At 42.5% G+C, this 24,437-nt stretch overlaps 1 protein-coding gene across 9 annotated transcripts in view; it reads right to left on the minus strand.

Annotated features, from left to right (window-relative positions):
- CCDC83 (coiled-coil domain containing 83) overlaps positions 1-24,437 on the minus strand; it is a 53,126-nt gene that overhangs the window by 17,382 nt on the left and 11,307 nt on the right. For all 9 annotated transcript variants that reach the window (XM_070782989.1, XM_070782985.1, XM_070782986.1 and 6 more), the window contains 4 exons: positions 23,214-23,298; positions 14,978-15,140; positions 11,473-11,640; positions 2,516-2,607 (listed from right to left, as the gene is read on the minus strand). In XM_070782989.1, the coding sequence (XP_070639090.1) occupies positions 2,516-2,607; positions 11,473-11,640; positions 14,978-15,140; positions 23,214-23,298 (508 nt within the window). The remainder of the gene's footprint in view (positions 1-2,515; positions 2,608-11,472; positions 11,641-14,977; positions 15,141-23,213; positions 23,299-24,437) is intronic.

The raw sequence follows: 24,437 nt of genomic DNA on the forward strand, positions 1-24,437 counted from the left end.
CATCGAGTCAGTGATGCCATCCAACCATCTCATCCTCTGTTGTCCCCTTCTCCTCCTGCCCCCAATCCCTCCCAGCATCAGAGTCTTTTCCAATGAGTCAACTCTTTGCATGAGGTGGCCAAAGTACTGGAGTTTCAGCTTTAGCATCATTCCTTCCAAAGAAATCCCAGGGCTGATCTCCTTCAGAATGGACTGGTTGGATCTCCTTGCAGTCCAAGGGACTCTCAAGAGTCTTCTCCAACACCACAGTTCAAAAGCATCAATTCTTCGGCACGCAGCCTTCTTCACAGTCCAACTCTCACATCCATACGTGACCACAGGAAAAACCATAGCCTTGACTAGATGAACCTTTGTTGGCAAACTATATTAAAGGTAAATTTTAGTATGTTTTTTGAGTAGGAAGATTTGCAATAAATTCCTTTTTTTAAATCATGTTAATCAAACAAGAGTGAACCTCCGTTTCCCAGGAACCATATAAAGGGTTCAGCTCCAAATGGTAAGACTAAAGTTTATTTTAGACATAGAATTTTCTTTGAACAAAAGTAGGAAGTAGCTCATAAATGAATTTAGTTAGTTAATGACTTACTTCACTAACAATAGAGTAGTGTTTTCAGCTTTGACTACATATTAGAATCTCCTGGATATTTTGAAAAATTCAAAAGCCCAGGCAAAATCTCAGGCCAATTACAAGAGCATCTTTCTGGGTGGGACCCAGGACCCACATGGGTTAAACAAATTTTCCAAGTGACTCTAATAAGCAGCTGTGTGTTAATTGCTCAGTCATGTCCGACTCTTTTCGATCTCATGGACTGTAGCTTGCCAGGATTCCCCTTCCCTGGGATTCTCCAGGCAAGAACACTGGAGTGGGTTGCCATTTCCTTCTCCAATGCATGAAAGTGAAAAGTGAAAGTGAAGTCACTCAGTCGTGTCTGACTCCTAGCAACCCCATGGACTGCAGCCCTCCAGGCTCCTCCGTCCATGGGATTTTCCAGGCAAGAGTACTGGAGTGGGGTGCCGTTGCCTTCTCCAGGGCTACAGTCTATGGGGATGCAAAGAGTTGGACACGACTTAGTGAATACACCACCACCACCATCCACATAAGATGGCCAGAAAAAAAATGAGACAAATTCATTCACTTATGCGGGTGTTTGGCATTATGTGGAGAAAAGAAAATGTACAGTGTAATGATTAAGAGTAGTGATCTGAAAAGACTTCTTAAATGTCAATTCCGCCACATGCTCTGGGCAAGTCACAAGGTTTCTCTGTGTCTCTGTCTTCTTATTAGCAAGTCTCCCCCTTATAGGATTGTTGAGAGATTTTAATGTAAAATACTAGGAACGGTATTGAGGGCAGTCTTCATAACATACTGAATGTACATCCTGAAAGGATATTTGATTGACATATGCATTTTTAACCATCTTAACTATGATCAGATCACTTATTGATTTCACCATTTAATCATATTCAGTCACAAAGGGGCTGAATTGCATGGGTAAGCAAAACCATTGATCAGTTCCCTCCACATCCTCTGTATTTGTGAAAATCAGTAAAAACTGTGCAATGGCATAGGAATACTGAAAGAACAGTTGAACAAAAAGGGAAGCAAGAAACAATAGCAACTGAAATTCAGTGAAGAACTCTAGAAAAGGCCAGATGCTTATCACTCCAAAGAAAGGATGTTCCGGATAGACAATCCCAGCTAGGATCTCACAGATTTAGGACACAGTCTGGAGCAAGATGATAATGAAAGTGAAAGGCGCTCAGTCGTGTCCGACTCTTTGCGACCCCATGCACTAATACAGTCCATGGAATTCTCCAGGCCAGAGTACTGGAGTGGGTATCCTTTCCCTTCTCCATGTGACCTTCCCAACCCAGGGATCAAACCCAGGTCTCCCGAATTGCAGGCGGATCCCTGGGTTGAAAAGATCCTCTGGAGAAGGGCATCCAGTACTCAAACTCCTGTCCATTGAGTCAGTGATATCATCCAGCCATCTCATCTTCTGTCGTCCCCATCTTCTCCTGCCCTCAATATTTCCCAGCATCAGGGTCTTTTCCAATGAGTCAGTTCTTCACATCAGGTGGCCGGCATATTGGAGTTTCAGCTTCAGCATCAGTCCTTCCAATGAATATTCAGGACTGATTTCCTTTAGGATGGACTGGTTGGATCTCCTTGCAGTCCAAGGGACTCTCAAGAATCTTCTCCAATACCACAGTTCAAAAGCATCAATTCTTCAGCACTCAGCTTTCTCTATAGTTCAACTCTCACATCCATACACGACTACTGGAAAAACCATAGCTTTGACTAGACGGACCTTTTTTGGCAAAGTAATGCCTCTGCTTTTTAATATGCTGTCTAGGTTGGTCATAACTTTTCTTCCAAGGAGCAAGAGTCTTTTAATATAATTTAAATTTATAACATAATAGTATACATCAACTATATTTCACTTAAAATTTTGAAGTTCTGTATGAGAAGAATAAAAATCTACTATAAAAAGAAAAGAAAATTGACATATACCTCTGTGGCCCATTCCTTCTTTTGGTCCAGTTGCAACAAAGTTTCTCTGATTATTCTCTTTCTAGCATCTTCCAGGGTGATTTTATACTGTTCTTTAAACAGAAAATTAGAAAGCTTGAGATCCAAGGTAAAACTATTAAGTTGTAAAGTTTATCTTCCATGATCCCCACCTCTCCTTTCTTCATGTTTTTCCCCCCTGAATTTTCAAAGTATCGTCTTACTGAAGAATCTAAAACCTCTAATTAGCCAAAATGCTCCAATAATTTACTAATGCCTTAATGGGAATTCATTGGAGATGATATCTCTCATGAATGTCTGTATTTTTAAAGGATTTCCAATGCTTTAGTACCTCTGAAGCTGTCTACCCTTCATATGAGACAACTTCTGATTCCACAACATAAATATGAAGAGAGTTGATTATACACTCAAGTAGCATCCTGTACATCTAATGCCATCTAACTAAATTTCCAATATTCTTGGCACACGTTTCCTGGGACAGGAAAGACAGAATGAGGAGAGGAGAGGGAGGTGGAGAGGGGCTGGGAAAGTCAGCAGGCCTGATCTGAGTTGGGCTCAGAGCAAGAGGGGAGAACAGAGATGCAAAGAGCAGGATGCACTGTCCTCTGCAGATTTTCTTACATTATAAATGTCAGAACTGAGAGAGCAAAGGATCACAAAATTTTGGGTCTTGAAGGATGCTGAGAGATCATATAATCAACACTTTTGTTTAAGGAAAGCAAGATAAAATGACCTAAGGGCTGCTTTATGGAGTGGAGAGAAATGAATCTGGATAAATGAGTCTCGTTTGTTCATTCTTTTAGTCAACAAATCATCATCGAGTTCTTTTGCTGTGCATGACACTATTTAAGACACTGGGAATATTACCAAATGAGAGACAAAACTCCTGCCCTTATGACACATACACCCTAGTGGGGAAGCCAGGGAATAATATTTTAGGTGGTGAGGCATGTGATGAAGAAAAACAAAAATTCTCAGACTTCCCTGGTGATGCAGTAGATAAGAATCTGCCTGCCATTGTAGGGGACACTGGTTTGATCCCTGGTCTGAGAAGATTCCACATGCCGCGGAGCAGCTAAGCGTGTGTGCCACAACCACTGAGCCTGTGCTCTAGACTATGGGGACCACAGATACCAAGCCCACGTAGCCACCGCAATGAGAAGCCTGACCACTGTGACAAAGAGTAGCCCCAGCTTGCTGCAACTAGAGAATGCCTCGCAAAGCAAAGAAGACCCAGCACAGCCAAAAGTAAAAGGGAAAAACAATCGAAAAACTAAGATTTTCTATTTTAGATAGAGTGAGCAGAGAAAGCTTTTTTGAGGAGGTAATATCTGAGTAAGGACTGAATACAGTGATGTAGTTAGCCGTGTGCAACAGGAGGGCAGTGTACCCTCCAAATCAGAATCGTCGGAGTTGTGCTCTATGATGACATCAGTGTTACATGTCCCCATTAGATGTGTTTTATTTATAACAGTTGGAAGATAATTATTTGGAAGTCAGAGAGTATTGTCTCCTACAAATAATGTTGACAGTTATGGCTGTAGCCTTTCCCTCCTCCAGGGGATCTTCCCAACCCAGGGATCGAACCCAGGTCTCCTGAATTGCAGGCGGATTCTTTACCAGCTGAGCCACAAGGAAAGCCCTAGATTTCTAGGCTCGTCCACAGCGACTCATTTAACTTATTCTGTAATGAAACAATACTATTCTATTGAGACTGTTGTGGGACATAGCATCCATTTAGGACATTATTTCAAAGGGAAAAATTTCCCCACAGACCAAGTCAGCCAAAGCTGACTCTAAGAACTCTTGGGGGTCTTAGGCTACAGGGAAGAAGATGTGCAGGTCTGGTCTTTCAGTTGTTTGGAGGCAAACTAAGGCTCTGGAAATGGGCACGGGGAGTTAGGCTAGAGCCACTCAGCCCTCATTGTTTTTCATACTGGCATAACCGCTTCCTCTATTCAAGGAAAACTCTGAGAGCAGAGAGTAAAGACTTCTGTTCCATATCCTTCTATTATTGCAATCCTAGGTGACTGTAGCCATGAAATTAAAAGACGCTTGCTCCTTGGAAGAAAAGCTATGATCAACCTAGACTGCATATTAAAAAGCAGAGACATGACTTTGCTGACAAAGGCCCATCTAGTCAAAGCTATGGTTTTCCCAGTAGTCATGTATAGATGTGAGAGTTGGATCATAAAGAAAGCTAAATACCGAATTGATGCTTTTGAACTGTGGTGTTAGAGAAGACTCTTGAGAGTTCCTTGGATTTCAAGGAGATCCAACCAGTCCATTCTAAAGGAAATCAGTCCTGAATATTCACTGGAAGGACTGATGCTGAAGCTGAAACTCCAACACTTTGGCCACCTGATGTGAAGAGCTGATTTATTAGAAAAGATCCTGATGCCGGGAAAGATTGAAGGCAGGAGGAGAAAGACACGACAGAGGATGAGATGGTTAGATGGCATCACCGACTCAATGGACATGAGTTTGAGCAAGCTCAGGGAGTTGGTGATGGACAGGGAAGCCTGGCGTGCTGCAGTCCATGGGGCCACAAAGAGTTGAACACGACTGAGCTACTGAACTGAACTGATTAACCCTGCAATTGTGAATACTCCCAGAGAAACTGGGAATATGTAAAAGTCTCCTCCCCAGAAAAGTCTGGGACCCTGCAAATGGGAGATTACAACTTTGTGCTTTTAGACTCCTGGCTGCTCAGATGCCTGGTCCAATGTGGTCGCTTCTCAGAAGCTGAAGTTTGCCTTCCATTACTCGCCTTTCCTTGTCGTGTCTGGCTGTGCTTCAGCTCCACCCCACAAGCTTTGGGGAGTCGGTTGTTCGCTCTTGACCCACTTCCGGCGTCACACTCGTCACTGGGCTCATCCTCCTCTGTGCCGCTGGCTTCCTGTGACCCCTCTCTAGACAGGACTGAGCAGGGGTGGATGGTAACACTGGCCACACAGCCCTTCCTTCAGGCAGAGTGGGTGTTAGGTGAGTCACGGAGTGGGGAGGACTACTGGACGCTTATAGGCTTGGGTCTGACACACCTGGGTTCACCTCCCATTTCCACTACCTCATACGTCTGTGAGTCTAAAGCCGTGAACTCTTCCAGGCCTCTGTTCCCTCATCTTTACACTGGGCACAGTGGTATCTAACTCAAAGGGACTTGTGAGATGAGACAAGGTGTAGGAAAGCAGGTCCTGGGGCTGTGAGTTCTCGTGGAGGTCCCTGAGGTGATCAGATGAAGAAACTGGCATTCAAAGAGGTGGACTTGAACCCACGCCTTTTAACTCACTTAGTGCCCGGAGAGACTTTTAAGGATCCTTGTCCCACGCACCCGGTCAAGGATGAAAGGAAAAACTCTGTGACTCTAATATCTGCTGTTTTGTAATAACTCCATACTTTCTCTATTCCTGGGGCTCATCTAAAGGTTTAATAAAACCCCAAAATTTTTTAAATAAATTAAAGCATTTCTTAATTGTTTTAAAAAATTTTAAATTAAAACAATTTAAAAAGAAGTTTAAAAAAATCTAAAATTTCCTTTTACTGAGAGCAAGAGTCCTGTCCTGGATATGTCAGTGAGTGTGTTCTCTGCACCCAGTGTCCTGACATCTCCTTCAAACTGAAGTCCGGGGAGGCAGGCCCAGGTGCCCCCTCCCCAGGCCCCCAGGGCTCAGGGCAGCTGCTGAATCGGGATGCTGGATAGCCGACCAGAACTTGGTTTGTGCTGGGGTCAGCTGACCGCCCGCGAGGAGCCATGGGCGGAGGTCTTTGGTCATCCTTGACTAGGTAGTGATCACGATGATGCTCTTCAGAATTAGTCTGCGGGGAGCAAGGACGGAGTGGGGACAGGCCGAGAGAGCAGAGCAGAGGTGCCCTGAGGGGACAGTCACAGACCATGGCGAAAAGTACAGGCAGGAACCCCATCCCTGGAGCCAGCACTGATCTAAGGGCCGTCTGTCTCCATCCCCCGTCCTCCCGTCCTTCACAGAAAGTCCTTGCCCACCAAATGGGACCACGGGGCACCGACAAACCTTGTTTTTCTCTTCCCCCCATTTTTTGTGTGTGTTTGTTTTTGCTTTGGCCATACTGGGTCTTCATTGCAGCACGCAGGCTTTCTCTAGGTGTGGCACGTGGTACAGCATGTGGGACCTTAGTCCCCTGACTAGGGATCGAACCTGTGTCCTCCACACTGGAAGGCAAATCCTTAACCATGGGACCATCCAGGGACATTCCTTCTCTCTTCCCTTCAAAATTCATACTGTGAGGCTATTAGCCCTCTCTCAACAACATGCATGGCAATCCTATGACTTTTTCTGGTTCTTTTGTGATAACTGAAGATCTTCCAATCTGAAATTAAGATATCTAGTCTTTGTAATAATCAAAACTTTAAGCTTCATTCAAAGTTATGGCTATTCCCTTCCTAGCTTGAACCTACTACTGTTTCCTCTGCCTTGAGCTGGCATGCCTCCTTCCCCCTCAGGGCTGGAGGGGAGCCTTGGAAGGACAAGAAAGCCCTCACCTGACTGATCTCAAGCTTTGGCCTTGACTATCTCACTTGACTCACTATTCCACTTGACTATCTCAAGCTAAGGCCTCACTTTCTGGGTCCAGCTGGCATTTGAGATTGAGGCTCCTCTCTCGGGGGTGTTTGTGCAGGTTCCCCGGAGGACCACCTTCCCCATCGCTGGGTACATTTCACCGCATGCCCTTGTGCAGGGGATGTGCTGTCACTGGAGGTTGGCTGATGACTGCCCCTTTGGCCTCTGGTTCTGTCTCCTCCTCCCTCCCACATGTACAGGCGCCTATTTCTCTTTGGAGTGGGTTGACCCCTCTAGTCAACCCGCAGGTAAAATTTAACAGGACTGTGTACCAGCGTGCTCTCAGATAACAGGTCCACAGGAAACACCCCACTCTTTGCTACAACCTACTCCGAGAGTGCATGCTGCTATAGACTGAATGTCTGTGACCCCGCCCCCTTGCTCAAATCATTAGGTTGCAGCCTGAACCCCTGGTACTGGTATTTGGCAGGTCATTAGGTCAGGAGGCTAGAGCCCTCATGAGTGGGATTAGTGCCCTTATAACAGAGACCCCTTATAACAGAGAGCTCTCTTGCCCCTTCCACTCTGTCAGGTTACAGCAAAGAGACAGTGTCTCTGAACCAAGAAGCAAGCTCTCCCTAGGCACCCCATCTGTCAGTCCCTTGACCTTGAACTTCACAGCCTCCAGAGCTGTGAAAAACCAATTTGTGTTATATACAGGCCGCCTAGTCTATGGTATTTCACTATAGGGGCCCGAATAGACTGAGACAGGCCCAGCCCAGGGGGCAGCTACATGCCTCTTACACGCTCTGCTGTTAGAACAGTTACCTAGTCAGTCACTTATCCTGTAGATTTTACAGGGTGAGTCATAAACTAGATCTCAGTGTCCCCCCAACTGGGGGGATACATGTTGAACAGTCTGAAGAATTTCCTTAAAGACCTTCCATCTAGATTTGAGGGGAAGGAAGAATTACACTTTACCTGCCCTTTGGGGAATAGTGTACAACTTGCTGCACCCACGAGCTCTTTCCAAAAATTGTCCCCTAATTTTTAAGTTTTTTCATGGTCTCCTCAATGTCTTTTTATAAACTGGAATTCAGTGCTTGAAGGTATGAAACCTGTTTTCTGCCTCATCATACTGGCAGTCTGCATAGCAGATTCTCGCTTTATTTTGGAATAAGGTATCCATTATATAGGGGGCTTCCCAGGTGGCTCAGGGATTACAAAAATCCACCTGCCAAGCAGGAGGCATGGGTTCAATTCCTGGGTCAGGAAGATCCCTTGGAGAAGGAAATGGCAACTCACTCCAGTATTCTTGCCTGGATAATTCCATGGACAGAGGAGCCTGGCAGATAGTCCATGGAGTCACAAAAGAATTGGACACTACTTAGTGACTAACAACAACCACCACCCATTGTATAGACACCCAGGTTTAAACAGATTTTAGAAGTTTCATTTTAATATCCCATTTCACTTACAATAAAAACCCTTTCTTCTAAAGTACTTATTCCTTGCAATTAAAGCTGTCTAGCTAATTGGAGAAGGAAATGGCAACCCACTCCAGCACTCTTACCTGGAGAATCCCGGGGACGGAGGAGCCTGGTAGGCTGCCGTCTATGGGGTCACACAGAGTCAGACATGACTGAAGCGACTTAGCAGCAGCAGCAGCAGCAGCTAACACAAACTCCATGGTCATGGGTGTGGGAGAAGAATTTCAGAGAAGTCATGGAAGAAGGGGGAAGGTGGGGAAAAAAGGGATGGTAGGAGTAAGATTTCAGACAAGTTGATTTAGGCATTCTGTTCATATTCATTGTGTCCAATGAGTGGCCCCCAAAGTGGTTTAATTGTCCCCAGGCAGAATTGCTGCTGCATGCTTGAAAGTGAAAGTGAAGTTGCTCAGTCATGCCTGACTCTTTTTGACCCCATGGACTGTAGCCTACCACGCTCCTCCGTCCCAGGGATTTTCCAGGCAAGAGTACTGGAGAAGTGCCTAAAACTAATGGCAAATAAGATAAGCCTATAACAGCCACTTTCTCATGATACCTAAAGTTGGCCATACACCAGGGTTCAACCAGCAGCATAAAAATTTTATTACCACCACCCCCAAGTTAGATACAACAGCATGAAAATTTTCAGCTCAAAGAAATCATCCAAATTTCTAATCAGGATAATGGATTAAGTTAATATGAGGAATGCTAGAAAATTATTAAATGAATGCTGGAAAACTATTAAAATTTTTAAAAATACACTTGAACAGTAACATTTTCTTTTGGCCATGCTGCATGTCTTATGGAATCTTAGTTCCCCAACTGGGGATTGAACCTGGGCCTATAGCAGTGAAAGCATCAAGTCTTAACCACTGGACTGGCAGGGACTTCCCTCTATGGCGTTGTTGTACAAATACATAGATCCATGGAACAGAATAGAAAATGCAGAAAGAGAGCCAAACACACATGGGAAATGAAAGTGTGATAAAGTCATCATTGTGGATCATAGGGTAAAAATGGCTCATTTAATAGATGATGTTGAGACAACTGGAAAGCCATCTGGCAAAAAAGAAAGTTGGTTTCCTACTTCACACACAAAAAATCAGAGATTTAAATATAAAGATGAAGATATAATAAATTCTAGAAGAAAATATTAGAGAACATATTTGTAATTTCAATAAAATCAAAGACTGATAAATTGGGCACTATAAAACTATAAATTTTCCTCATGCAAACACCACACAGACAGAAGACTGATAATGAAGGGGGAAATATTTGCACCTTAAATCACATTTAAAGAGCTAATTTCCTTGGAAAGTACAGAGTTCCACAACACAATGGAAAAATGAACAAAGGATGAGAACAGAAAGGAAATCCACATGGTTCTTGAGTTTATGAAAAGATATTCGCTGTTGCTTATAGGAAGAGAAATGGAAATTAAAGCTATAGTGAGTTACCACTGTCTGCCTATGAGACTGTCAAAGAACAGAAAGGCAGATCACATCCCTTGTTGTTGAAGCGGGAAAACAGACACCCTCACCACACCAGCAGGAATACACTTGGGACAGCATCTACAGAGGGCCATGCCTATCAAAATAAAAATGAATGGGCTGTTTGGGCCAGCCGTTTCCCTTTAGAGATACACATAAATGAAATTACATATATACAAGGATATTTGTCACAGTAAAATGAGATTGTGTAAGGACAGTCATGGCAGAATTCTTTGTAATAGTAAGACAGGAAGTAACCTAAATGCTTATGAATAGGGGAGTAGTTAAAAAAATTATAGTACAATAAAACAAAGGAGACATTGGGAGGATGAGGCAGTATTAACATGTACCGGTCTGTAAGGACGTCCATATTGTTCCTTGAATGAATAAGTGAAAAACTGCATCTGTAGCATGCTGTTTTGTAACATACATGTATATTCTGAGACATGAACAGGATCTTTCTGAAAGGTTACATAAGGAACTAACAATGGTGTTTCTATCTAGAAAGGGGATCTCAGTGGCTGGGGGAACAGACAAGCGCAGGAGGGTGTCTCTTCTTTTGGGGGAGAAGAACCTTTTGAAATATTTTAACTCCAACTGCAGACTGATTTAGGGCCAAATTTATACCACCGATGTGGTGCAGAGGCCCTGAATTGAGAAACACACTGGAAAATTGGTCCAGAAGCGGGGTGACCAGGCAGAGCCTCAGAGGGCATATTGGGATACCCACATAAACCCTCCTCCCACAGAACAAGCCTCCAGGACCCGCTGGGTTTAGAACTGCCATCCACCCACACTGCTCTTCGAGGCCAGATTTCTCCCGTTTGTCCTACCCTATGACCTCTGTGTCTCTGGGTCTCTGGTGTTCTTTGAAGGCACTCTGCTCAGCCTCAGGGACAGACAGGTGGCCTCCAGTAAGGTCTGTCCCCTGATGCCTTCCTGCTCCACCCTCTTCCTTTCCTGTCCCGTGTTTGTGCTCCGGTTTTCTCCCGACTACAACTTAGCATTTACTTGGCCATTTTTCTATAATGATTCTGGTTGTCCAGCCTGGGTAGGTTGCCCTAGCTGGCCTCAGGTGAATTTCTTCTCTAATACGACCCCTTTCCAGGACCCTCCTTCCATGGTGGAATTGACCCAGAGCCAGGTATGAGAGCATGCAGACCCCACCCACTGAATGCAGCTTCTTTCTCAAAGTCAGTGGCAGGGTTTCTGCCCACACAACCATCCCTTCACTTCCCCTCCTCAGTTCAACAGGTAGTTCTGGGATAGTTTCTTTACTTCCTCCACTGTATCCTTACTCGTAGTGCTCATGCTGACAGCAGAGCGTGATGGATGATTCCAGAGCACCTCTTTCTTCCTTTCACTAAATGTCTGCCCCCTAAAGATTTTTTTTAAATTGAATCTGAATCAGTTTTCTTGCAACTGACCTGACATTTTCTCGGCATTCTCCTTAACTCTGTTGATGTCGTTCTGTAAGGAGGTAATGAGTTTACCATGCTGTTCACTCCCTACATTCTTGTATTCCTCCCAATATTCTTTCTCACTGAGTTTCTCAAGAAATAGCTTCTCGGCATTACTTATTTGGATGCGCATATCTGTTGAAAGAACATCAAGATTTGGGGTCATTTCTGTTGTTCTTGCAACCATCATTATGTGGCACTCTGATTTTGTGAAGTTAAAGTCTGATATGAAAATATCAACTCTTAAATACAACTTTATATCTACAATTTAGGGAAATCTAAACTATTCAAACTATTGTTTATCTATCCCTCATGATTCAAAATCTCAGTAAAAATAAACTTCCAATTTTAAAGTAGATGGTGTGGTTTGGGGCTGTGACCGAGAATGACAATATGCAATCAACCTATATGCCTAGGGACCCACAAGTTTAAATTATGCCTGTGATAGCTTGATAAGCATCCTGTTTTATACAATGTATTATTTCACATACACTTTTTATTGTAAATTGTCATTTTTCTGGTCATTATGTCTCTGGGCAAAGTAATTCCAACTTACATCCTTCTTCTGTCCTTGGTAACCTTTTTTTGTTAAGTACATTGTTTGATTCCATCATTTACAGATCAACTCTTTGAGCTTTCCTTGTGTGAAATGACAGCATATGATAGTCATAATCACCGCTCTTCCCAGTCGCCACCGAGTTAAGACTTCAGAGTGAAAGCTAAGTTCCTCAGTTAAATGTGTACAAATTTGGAGCTGTCTCATCATATAAACTTCCAATTCGCCCCCAGTGTACTTAGGCTTCACGCTGAGTATCAGTCTTTAGGCTGAGTATCAAGCTGCTGAATATTCTGGAAAAGGAAGCATCACCAAAACCAGGTACAATGAACTTAATGGCTGTTTGACTCACTGCCCTGCCCCATCTTGTTTGAGAGCTCCTGAGGACAAGACATTTTATTCATCTCGGTCAACCCAGCACTTGGCAGAGAATCTGGCCATTAGTTGAGGCTCAATAAGTATTTACAAAATGAATAAAGCATTCTTTCAGGCCAGAGAGATGCTCTTCAGCTCAAACATCCAGAAGGACTCCAGACATGTCTTTGTCGAAGGCGTGATAATAATACATTTTTAATACATACTTAACATATTAGTATTCAAAATATAAGATTATACATTTTTTAATTCCCTTAACAAGTGGTTCTTGTTATTAAACAATTAAGAACACTAGGCGCCAGTGATCAGCTGTCCTCTGTGAGCAGACTGCCCGGACTCAGCCCTGCACCACATTCAGTCTTTGCGGGGAGGGTTGGTTGATGTCACTGAAGCTTTTGAAAGACAGATGGGGGCAGCAGCTGCTGTTCTGCTTTCTTAGCACCCCTCTCTCCCTTCTCGTCTAGTAACACATGTCTCCTATCCCTCGTCATGTAAATACACTGACTACAGACGTCCCTTTTCCTGGCCAGAGGGATTGGTCCAAGGCTGAGCGTGCACCCCAAGCTAGGCCTCGGCTCAGAGTCCTTCCCTAGAGATGCTTTCACTGAAACTGGTAGAAAACATATCTTTTTTTGTCTCCACTCCACTTTGAGGTTATAAGGATGTACGTTCAGAGGTGTCTGTGGTCAGAGTTCTAGACTCACAGGGAGAACATTCTCAGGAAAAGGAGCCAGCTTTCCAGGGGAAGACAGAGAGAGAAGAGGGATGAGAGGGGCAGTGTGTGGAGGGAGAGGGTGGGCTAGAAAGAGGGGGTGATGGGGGGGAGGAGCAAGAGAGGGAGACAAATAAAAGGAAGCTGAGCTCTGACAGCAAGTGAGGCTCTGGAGTCAGCTCAGTAGCGCCCTGCCTTTTCTGTCTGGTTACTTGAAGAGATTAACATCTTCTTTATGCTTGGACTAGTCTGGGTTGGATTTTTATCCTTGCAACTGAAAGCATCCCAGGTAAACGTTGGAAGAGGGGAGTTTCGTCAGCACTTCTCAAACTTGACTATGCACAGAAACCCCCTGTGACCTTGTCCAAATGTAGACTCTGACTCAGCAGGTCCAGATGGCTCAGAGGCTCTGCACTGTCCCAGGCTGCTGGCGGAGCTGCAGCCGCTGTTCCATGAACTCAACTGAGTTGCAGGTGACTGCCTGGTGCCGACCGTGACAGCCTCAGAGACCCCTTGTAGACACATCTGTTCCCTCCCTTTCCCTCTCTTCATCAGCATCCATGGGCTTCTTTCTCCCTTGGACCACCGCACATGCCCAGCCCTCCAATTCTTAGTCACCCAGCATGTCCCCAGTCTTGGGTGCCACACACCCCAGCCCCAGCCCAGACCGCAGACAGGCACACCTCCACTAACCGGACCATTCCCTGCAAAGGCAGCTTAGTGAGCATGTCTGAGCATCGGCTGAGGTCTCACACCTGTCTCTAGAGAGTTTGTAAAGCATCCCTTGCAGGATTCTCCCGGAGACGGGCCCGGCCAGGAAACGCATCCACCACCTCGTGCCGTCACGTCACTGCTATCACTACAGGGGCTCAGCCAGAGCAGGCTTATGGAACAGTGGTGGATAGCCCCTAAAAATGAAGCCTGCTGACTGACCAGGGGCCTTGGTAACTATTTCACCCAAAACGACAACTCTCTACGAATGGAGGGCCTCTCCCGGCCAAGTGCTTGAGTAAGTGGGCTCTCTAGAGAGCTTGGGGAAATCCAGGAACATCTACCCCTCGTTTTTGCCTCTCAGGTTCTCACACTGCTTTCTGGTACCACTCCAGTCTCTCCCCTGTTTTCCAGGTTCCTGGCAGGGATGGTATTTATAGAGGTTCTGGCAAAAAAAAAAATCTAGAAATCTGAGCAGCAAGCTCAAGATGAAGGAATAGGAATTTTTTTTCAGTGCTTGTGTCAACACTGAGGGTCCAGCTCTCAGGACCCTGGTACCTCCTGAGCCCCTGGCAAGACTATGTCCTGCGTCTTTCACCTTCTGTACCAGCATCATTTCTATCCACGTCCTGTAAACGTCCCCTTTTCCAAATCCAATCCCTCTTTCCCCATCTAAATAGGGGGTTTAGCTTCCTTAGAGATACTGGGGCTGGGGAGGAAGCTTTATACTCCCCTTACATTCCCAAGTCTGAACGGAGGCTGAAGCCATTGAAGACACCAAACAAGACAATTTCCCCGCAAAAGAGCAGATCACCGCTGCCTGGAGTTCGGGGTGGCGCCTCACAGGATGCGGGCTGGTGTTAAAGGCCAGAGGGCTTTGGTCTGTGTTTCTGACCACTGCTCTTCCTCCTCCTCACTTGGCTTCATTATCTCCACCCACTTTGCTATTTCCTTCTCTCACCCACTTACCTACATTTGTGGGTTTGTGGTTGTGGCAGTAATGATGCCCTTTGAAGTATGTCCACGGCATTTTGAACATATTAGGAGACAAAAGCATTGATACATTCAAGAAATAACTTGATATGGCTTTATGATAATTTTCTAAGTTCCTAAATCACCTTTCAAGTTTTGTTCCTGGTCTCTTTCAAACTTCCATTTTTCCTTCATTGCGTTTTCAACCTCCTCTCTTGTTACAACTACGGATCCCTCTGACTTCTCTTCACTGAGTTCCTTCAGTAGGTTCCGTATGTGCCAAATTTGTTCATCCTTTAAGCGTTTATTCTGTCGTGAATATCAAAGAGTTGTTAATTACCTCTGCTGAAGTATCTCCATTGTTTTCCCTCAAAACAGAATCTCATGCTGAGGCTTGCAAAATAAGAAATAGTTAATGAAATAATTTATTCAATAGTATCTCCAAAGAGCATGTGGAAGATGGAAGACTCAAAATTAAATCCATCAAATCAGTAATCACTGAAGAGACAGTTTCATTTTAAAACCTGTGTTAATAATCTGCCAGTCTATCGCCCTATCATAGGATCAATGAACATTAAAATTAGACTTCAGAGGTCAATTTCTTCAACTCCCACAAATTATCTTTCTTTTCTAGGAAACATCATTCATTTATTCAATATTTATGGAGTTATCTACCATATGCCAGGAGTATCTAGACACTAGGCATATATCCATGAACAAAATAGACAAAAGTACTGCTCTTGTGGGATTTACATTATTTTTTGCTTTTCTCACAAGTGACCCTAATTCTCTTCTTCTGGGGTGATGATCACTCACCATTCCAATACTCCACACTTGAAACATGAACTGTGTTCTTCTTGTGAATATCCCGTCCACGTTTCCATGTTTCTTATTTAATCAACTTAGAGTTTATTTTTGCCCTTGCTAGTTTATTATGTATATGTAGAGATATTTTATTGTGTGTCAACTTAATACATATTTCTTGTACTTTTCTTAGCCTTCCTTTTTTTTTTTTTCTCCCTTTAAGTTTTAATACTCACTTCCCTGGGGTCTTTCCTTCAATTTCTTAAACCTAACAAAATGTATATATTTAAAATATTCTAATACTACTTTTAAAAATTCCTTATTTTCCTATAATTTAACATTCTCTTTACTATAGTTTTTCAACATTATATTTTATTTCTGACATTCATGTTTTTATTCTCTTAACCTTCATAGGCAATGGCACCCCACTCCAGTACTCTTGCCTGGAAAATCCCATGGATGGAGGAGCCTGGTAGGCTGCAGTCCATGGGGTCGCTAAGAGTCGGACATGACTGAGCAACTTCACTTTCACTTTTCACTTTCACGCATTGGAGAAGGAAATGGCAAACCACTCCAGTGTTCTTGCCTGGAGAATCCCAGGGACGGAGGAGCCTGGTGGGCTGCCATCTATGAGGCTGCACAGAGTCAGACACGACTGAAGTGACTTAGCAGCAGCAGCAGCAACCTTCATAGATACTCTACTGTAAGAATATTTTCTTTCTTAAAATTGATTCTCTAAGCCAATACTTCTGAAACTTCAATGTGTATACCCAGCACTTGGGGACCTTGTTAAAAATGCAGATGCTGATTAAGTTTGGTACGATGCCTGTAATTCTGCATTTCTCATACATTACAGATGATGCCAAACCTGCTGGGCCACAGCCCACACTTTGGGTAGCCAAATTCTTTCTGATAATCTAAATATCTGTGATTTATTGATAGTGCTGCAGCCTACTAAAACCCAGGTCTTTAATATTGAATCCAACAAACTTTAAAGTTGATGGCTGAAAAATTTGATTTCTTAAAATTGTTTAGCAAAATAGACACTAGTTTAATAAACTCCTGAGAGGATTTTAACGTAACTTTAATGCTCTTTAAGTCATTCCACAGGCTGTATGACATGATTGTCATATCAATGCTTTAGAATTTTAATTTAAAACTTTGATAAACTGAACAAAAGCAACAAACAATTAACTTTATGATGCTCAGTATTGATAAATATAGCCAAAAAACAAAAAGACAGACTGGACAGGCTTTGAGTGATTTAAAAAAATAGAAATAAAGATGAAAAATATATGGTGTTCAAAATCCCGCAGTTTAACTTCTCTGATTTTTTGTTTGCAATATTCTAAAGTATCTGAATTCTATCTCTGAAGAATTTTTAGTACCAAAGAATTCATGATATGATATATATCTGAAAACGGAATTTCTTTCCTTCTAATTTTGTAAAATCTTGTAGAGAATGACATAAACAGAAGTGGTGGAGTAAGACTGCTGAAAATCCGCTTCTTCATAAAGGCAATGAGAAAAAATTGGCAAAAATTGGCAAAATCAACTTTTCAGAACTCTGGAAATTAAAGCCTTTGCAGTAAGTTCCAGGGAGTGTTTATTCAAGAAAAATGGTTGAATCTTAGTAAGAACAGTGAGTTTCGTGGCATTTCAAACTTACCCTAAAAACCAACAGCCCCACAATTATGGCAAAACCCAGCAATCTAGCAGCCTGTGGCTGAGGGTCGGGGAGAGAAGTAAGAGAGGCAGAACTCTTGCAAAGCCAAGTTCCTAAATAAGGGCCATTATTTGACTTATCTGGTAATTCCCTGGAAGATCCCACTGGCAAGCCTTGTCTTTATTTGACCTGACTCAGAGCTTACCCAGTGTCTTAACAGCCTTTTCCCAGATTGGCTTGTCAAAAACAATCAACAGTTGTTGAACATTACAGCTCCGTGTGTGTGTGTGTGTGTGTGTGTGTGTGCACTCAGTTGTGTCCGGCTCTTTGAAGCCCTATGGACTGTAGCCTGCCAGGCTCCTCTGTCCATGGACTTTTCTCGACACAAATACTGGAGTAGCTAGCCATCTCCTCCTTCAGAGGATCTTCCTGACCAGGGACTGAACCCTCATCGCTTGTGTCTCCGGCATTGGCAGGTGGATTCCTTACCACTCTGCCACCTGGGAAGCCCACAGCTCCCTGAGGTGTTGATAAAAGTTGGGGTAAACAACAAGCTGACCAAAAACAACAAACTTCAGAATAAAACTGAAGATGAGATGTCCATAGGGAGTTTTGACAGCTCTTATGTATTCCTAAGAATCTAAAAGGCCATAAGCATTTAATAACATCTATATTAAACTTCCCAAATCCTGTATGAATTTCAAATAGAAAAGAAAGGTGTCTGACGGTGTTGCAAAGTTCACTATATCTGAAAAATTATTTTGAGTGATATACTGAAAAATAAATTTAAATATATCCACCAATATGCTTAAAAAGAAGACATTTATCTTATGAAGTAAATTTATTATTTGAGGTAAGACTAATTATCATATTATAAATAGAAGAAAGGAGATTTAGTATCTAAGCTACAAAGGAAGGATTGTTTTTGTTTTGTTATAAGGCCATCTCATGGCCTTTTAAAAATTTTGGACTCACAAGAACAAGAATAGAAGTTGCCAAAATAGGACACACAATTCCCCTCTACTGTCCACCCAGCTTTCCCAAATGGTAACATCTTATCTAATGAGAGCACAGCATCAAAGCCAGGAAACTGACATTGGTACAATGTTACTAATTGAACTAGATATTTTATTTCTATTGCACCAGTTTTTACATTTTTTTCTTTTTAGTGTATGGTTGTGATACTGTCATTTATAAGAAATATATGTATGTATATCTTTGGTCACTCAGGTGACTAAAATGTATTTCTTTGTTGTTCAGTCACTAAGTTGTGTCCAACTCTTTGCGACCCCAAGGACTGCAGCACACCAGGCTCCTCTGTCTTTCACTGTCTCCTGATAGTGAAACTCGTGTCCATTGAGTCAGTGATGCCACCCAACCATCTCATCCTCTGTTGTCCACTTTCTCCTCCTGCCCTCAATCTTTCCCAACATCGGTGTCTTTCCCAGTGAGTCAGCTCTTCGCATCAGGTGGTCAAAGTATTGGAGCTTCAGCATCAGTCCTTCCAATGAATATTCAGGGTTGATTTTCTTTACGATTGACTGGTTTTATCTCCTTGCTGTCCAAGGGTCAGCAAGAGTCTTCTTGCTCAAGAAGACTCTTGAGAGTCTTGCTCAAGAGTCTTCTCCAGCACCACGATTTGAAAGCATCAATTTCTTGGCACTCAGCCTTTATGGTCCAGCTCTCATATCTGTACATGACTACTGGAAAAACCATAGCTTTGACTAGATGGACCTTTGTTGCAAAGTGATGTCTCTGCTTTTTAATACACTGTCTAGGTTTGTCATAGCTTTCCTTCCAAAGAGCATAAATAGATATGATAAATTTATGATATAAATATATATACATAGATATATAAATATATATCTGTATTTCTTAGATATATTCTTATGGGTTTTTTAAAAATGATTTTCAACCATAGTTCCTAGCCCACAGTGACCAAAACCCATGGAATTTTCTGCCATCATAATTGGGTTTATGTTAATGAAAGTGACTTTTGAATCTGGGAGAGAGAAAGGGAGGGGGCCTGATTGCCAGGAGAACTGATCAAGTTATTAGAGGATTGCAGTCCCTCGCGTTGATTCCCAGGGACAGGAGAGGGACTTGAGGTGGAATCAACTGCTACTGGCCAAGGATCTAGTCAATCACGATTATGTAATGAAGCCTCCATTAAAACCTGGAAAAGGAACATCTTTTGGTCCTTTCCCAGAGAGTTTCCAAGTGCTGCTGGGCCAGACCCCAAGCTCCGCAAGGGCAGAAGCTCTTTTGTTTGGTACTTTGCTCTCTAGGGGCTTCCTGATGGCTCAGCCGGTAAAGAATCCGTGTGCAAAGTCGGAAACCTGGGTTTGATCCCTGGGTTGAGAAAGGAATAGCTACCCACTCCAGTATTCTGGCCTGGAGAACTCCATGAAGTTGCAAAGAGTTGGACACGACTGAGCAACTTTCACTTCACTCTGCTCTCTGTATCTCTTCATCTGACTGTCGATTCATAGCCTTTAATACCTTTTTAATGATCTAGTGAGTAAATGGGTTTTCCTGGTTCTGTGAGCCATCCTAGTAAGTTAATCGAACCTGAAGAGGATGGGGTTGTGAAAGCCCCTGATTTATAGCCAGTCAACCATATGTACAAGTAACACCCTGGACTGGTAACTGGCATCTGAAGTGCAGGGTGGTCTTGTGGGACTGAGCCCTTTACCTGTGGAATGTGATTCTATCTCCAGGTAGGTAAGTGTCAGAGAGAATCACTTGTTGGTGAGGGGAAGCCTCCACACACACAAGTTGGAATTGGGTCAGGAACCCTTTCAGTAGGATTATAAATTCTGTCACATATGCATATGAGACATATCACCACAAAGATGGCATTTGAAGCCATGATGTTAAATAAGATGATCCAGAGAGAGTTTAGAGTGAAAGAGTACATTTAAGATCAGAACATTGATAAATACTCTAATTAAAGGGTGGGAATAAACACTCTAATTTAAAGGTAGTTTCTTTTCCTATTTGAGGGGAAAAAACAATGAAAAAAAAGAAAAAGAAGAAATATCAGAGAAGTAGAAGTAAATTCAAGAAAGAGTGATGTCCTGGAGCTCAAAGAAAAAAGAGTTTCAGGACGCCAGGAGTGACTGCCGGAGGAGTGAGGTGTAAGGTTAGGCCTCGAAGAGTACATTCATGTAATGCTAGTCACTCAATCATGTCCGACTCTGCGATCCCACAGACTGTGGCCTGCCAGGCTCCTCTGTCTGTGGGATTCTCCAGGCAAGAATACTGGAGTGGGTTGCCATGCCCTTCTCCAATAGAGTACACTGGGCCTGGCTAATTGGTCAGCACAACTTTCGCTGGAGCGGTTGTAGGGGAACAGTAGGAGTGAAGTGTGTCCTGGGAAGTAAGGACGTGGGCACAGTGAGCTGTGAGATGGCTAGTGCTGCAGAGGAGCAATGAATGCAGACAGAGAAGGAAAGAAAGATCGGGGTAATCATCTAAACAAAGCTAAATGCATAGGAAGAAACGATGAAAGAAGAGGGCATAACTTGTCCGATTTGGACATTTCTGATTTGGACTAACTGCAGAGAAAAATGTATCTTGCTAACGAGTCATGTTAAACTTAGCAATTTAAATATCTGTGACCTCAAAATTTTTTCCTCCCACTGGTACTTGTGGATCAACCCAACAAATATTTATTGAACACCTACTCATGCTGGGCCCTTTGGAGAAACAAAGATAAGATTTGATTGCTGCTACCTAAAGGGCTTTTATTTAAATAACAAAGAAATATTTTTATGCAATATCCCAGCTAAGATGGGGGGAATAAAGAGGAGCTACCCAAGAGAAGAGCATTCTGGGAAGAGGAAACGGCCTCTTTGTTGTAAAGGTACCATAGTGAGAAAAAGATGGGCTTCATAATATTTAAAAGAAGCTGCTAAGTCACTTCAGTCGTGTCTGACTCTGTGCAGCCGCATAGATGGCAGCCCACCAGGCTCCCCTGTCCCTGGGATTCTCCAGGCAAGAACACTGGAGTGGGTTGCCATTTCCTTCTCCAATGCATGAAAGTGAAAAGTGAAAGTGAAGTCGCTCAGTTGTGTCTGACTCTAGCGACCCCATGGACTGCAGCCTACCAGGCTCCTCCGTCCATGGATTTTCCAGGCAAGAGTACTGGAGTGGGGTGCCAACATTTTCTCCGATTTAAAAGAAACAGGGGTAAGCAAAGGATGGGATGGCTGCAGGTGAATTGGAGAGGTGAGTAGAGGTCAAATTTTGAAGGACCTTGAAGGCTTCAGGAAGATCTATGGATTTTATTTTCTGTGCAGCAGGAAGCCACTGTGGGATTTTAAGCACTGAAAGGTTTGCCATATTCCAAGGGCCATTCTGGTTGCTTTGTGGAAAATGTGCTGGTTAGAGAAAGGATGGGTAAGAGACGATGCTGGCTTAAACTGTCGCAATAGCAGTGCACATGGAAATAAATAGATAAATACAGTTGAGCTAGTCTGTCTTCCTATGCTCTTCACTGCTGGGTCCACTGATAACTCCAAGAGCCAACTTAGACCTATCACAGTCTTGAGCTAATCCTCCTGGAAACAGGAACATTGTCTCTGGCTCCACTTGATGGGTTATGGGAAAGTGGTTCCTCAGTCCTGATCCATTGTCCTTTCCACAACCAAACAGAAGTCCCAAAGCTAGCTGGGGTTCCAGTGCTGATCACTGTGGGGTGTGCATGGGCCTCCTGGTGGCAGCTCACTCTCCTGTGCCCTGGGACCTCTCTAAGTGGGACCTGTCTCCAAGTGCTGCAGCCAGACTTCCCCTTCCACTCTCATCCATCGACCTCAGTTTCTTAGTTCCTGCTGCAAGTGCCTGGTCCTTCAGAATCATGACAACATCAGGGTTGTCTTGCCTAGCACGTATTTGCTGAACAAATGGACAAATTTGCCCCAAGAGGAAGACAGGAATCCTCGTTTCCCAAGGGGTTGATATTTCTCCTGGCAATCTTGATTCCAGCTTGTGCTTCTTCCAGCCCAGCGTTTCTCATGATGTACTCTGCATAGAAGTTAAATAAGCAGGGGGACAATATACAGCCTTGACGTACTCCTTTTCCTATTTGGAACCAGCCTGTTGTTCCATGTCCAGTTCTAACTGTTGCTTCCTGACCTGCATATAGGTTTCTCAAGAGGCAGGTCAGGTGGTCTGGTATTCCCATCTCTTGAAGAATTTTCCACAGTTTCTTGTGATCCACACAATCAAAGGCTTTGGCATAGTCAATAAAGCAGAAGTAGATTTTTTTCTAGAACTCTCTTGCTTTTTCGATGATCCAGCAGATGTTGGCAATTTGATCTCTGGTTCCTCTGCCTTTTCTAAAACCAGCTTGAACATCTGGAAGTTCATGGTTCACATATTGCTGAAGCCTGGCTTGGAGAATTTTGAGCATTACTATACTAGCGTGTGAGATGAGTGCAATTGTGCAGTAGTTTGAGCATTCTTTGGCATTGCCTTTCTTTTGGATTGGAATGAAAACTGACCTTTTCCAGTCCTGTGGCCACTGCTGAGTTTTCCAAATTTGCTGGCATATTGAGTGCAGCACTTTCATAGCATCGTCTTTCAGGATTATAGTTTGGTTAAATAAGAAATTAAAAAATAAATGGGGTTGCAGAGCTTCACATTTTTTAACATAAGATTCAGTGTCCTCATGATCTAAATAACACAATTCAAGGTGACTTCCTTTGACATTATAATTAATAAATAGAAACAGCAGTACCCTCTTGCGTCGCATGTACAAAAATACATTTAAATATATTGTAAATTAATCAGCTCTAAGCACTAAAGAAGATAATTTCCTAGAGTTCATTTCATTATAACTCAAAAAAATTTTAAGCATTTGCATAAATGTTTAATGACTAGATATCGGCTTTATATTTTATACTCACTCTTTCATGATACTTTTGATTCTTTTCTCTAAGTTTCTTTATTCGAGCCATAAATCGTTCTAGTGCGTTTTCCTTTATTTGACAGCTAATAACAGAAATAATGTGTTACAATTATTTCCTTTAGGAAAAATTAATGAAAGAAAATTTTTAAATTATACTATTTGACTTGAAATAAAGTATTAAATATACTATAAAACCCTGTTTAGGGATAAGAATCTTTACTGATGTTGTAAATAGTATATTTTACTCACTAAAATATGTATTAGAGAGATAACTTCAAGTTTTAAAAAATATCAATCCCCATTTTTATTTCATAGTCATAACTTTTATACTTTCTCATTATCTATAAATAATTCAGCATAAAAAGAACCCAGGAAAGGGCATACAGAAAAGATGCTTCCTGGAAATCCAAAAACATTCAGACAAAAATGACAAGACAAAGACTTTACAGGGACAAGCACAGCTTCTTACAGTAGGGTAAGCCAGGCTGACCTATTGGTCAAGTTCATTAGGATACCATCTTGTCCATAAACAGTAAAAGGTTTCTTTCTTGACACAAGTACATTTTTAAAATACCAAACAAGTATTTGTTGAATGTCTGTTAGGTATAAAGTATAGAAAGCATGGGAAGACTCTGGTATAGGCAATTTGATATGTATTTGAAGAGTTAAGGGTATCTCTATTACCTCATAAATCTTACCACTTTAAATCTGAGACCAAAATAAAGGAACAGAACTAGCCCAATGTAAATCCCTTGCCTCTATTAAATATATATAAATATAAATATATATATATATAGCACCTCTGTGGTGTAGTGAACAGAGGAGTATTTACAAAATGAGAAAACTCTGCTTTTCAATCTTGTCTCTTCCACTTCTTACCTACATGACCTCAACAAGTCAATTCTCTGAACTTCAGTTTCCAAGCTGTCAAGAGAGAGATAACAACACCCACCCAGCTCTATGTATTTTATAAAGATGAAAATAAGAAATCATATGTGCATGTTTCTAGCATAAAGTAAGTACTCAGTAAATTTCAGGTGAATTTTAATGTTATGTCCTCAGTCCTTCCCCTGGAATATCGTTTATATTTGTTATATTGTAAACTTTGTTGATTTTGCCAACAAAGGTCGGTCTAGTCAAGGCTACAGTTTTTCCAGTGGTCATGTATGGGTGTAAGAGTTGGACTGTGAAGAAAGCTGAGCGCTGAAGAATTGATGCTTTT

The sequence above is a fragment of the Bos indicus genome, chromosome 29 (assembly GCF_029378745.1).
Source record: "Bos indicus isolate NIAB-ARS_2022 breed Sahiwal x Tharparkar chromosome 29, NIAB-ARS_B.indTharparkar_mat_pri_1.0, whole genome shotgun sequence".
Classification (NCBI taxonomy): Eukaryota; Metazoa; Chordata; class Mammalia; order Artiodactyla; family Bovidae; genus Bos; species Bos indicus.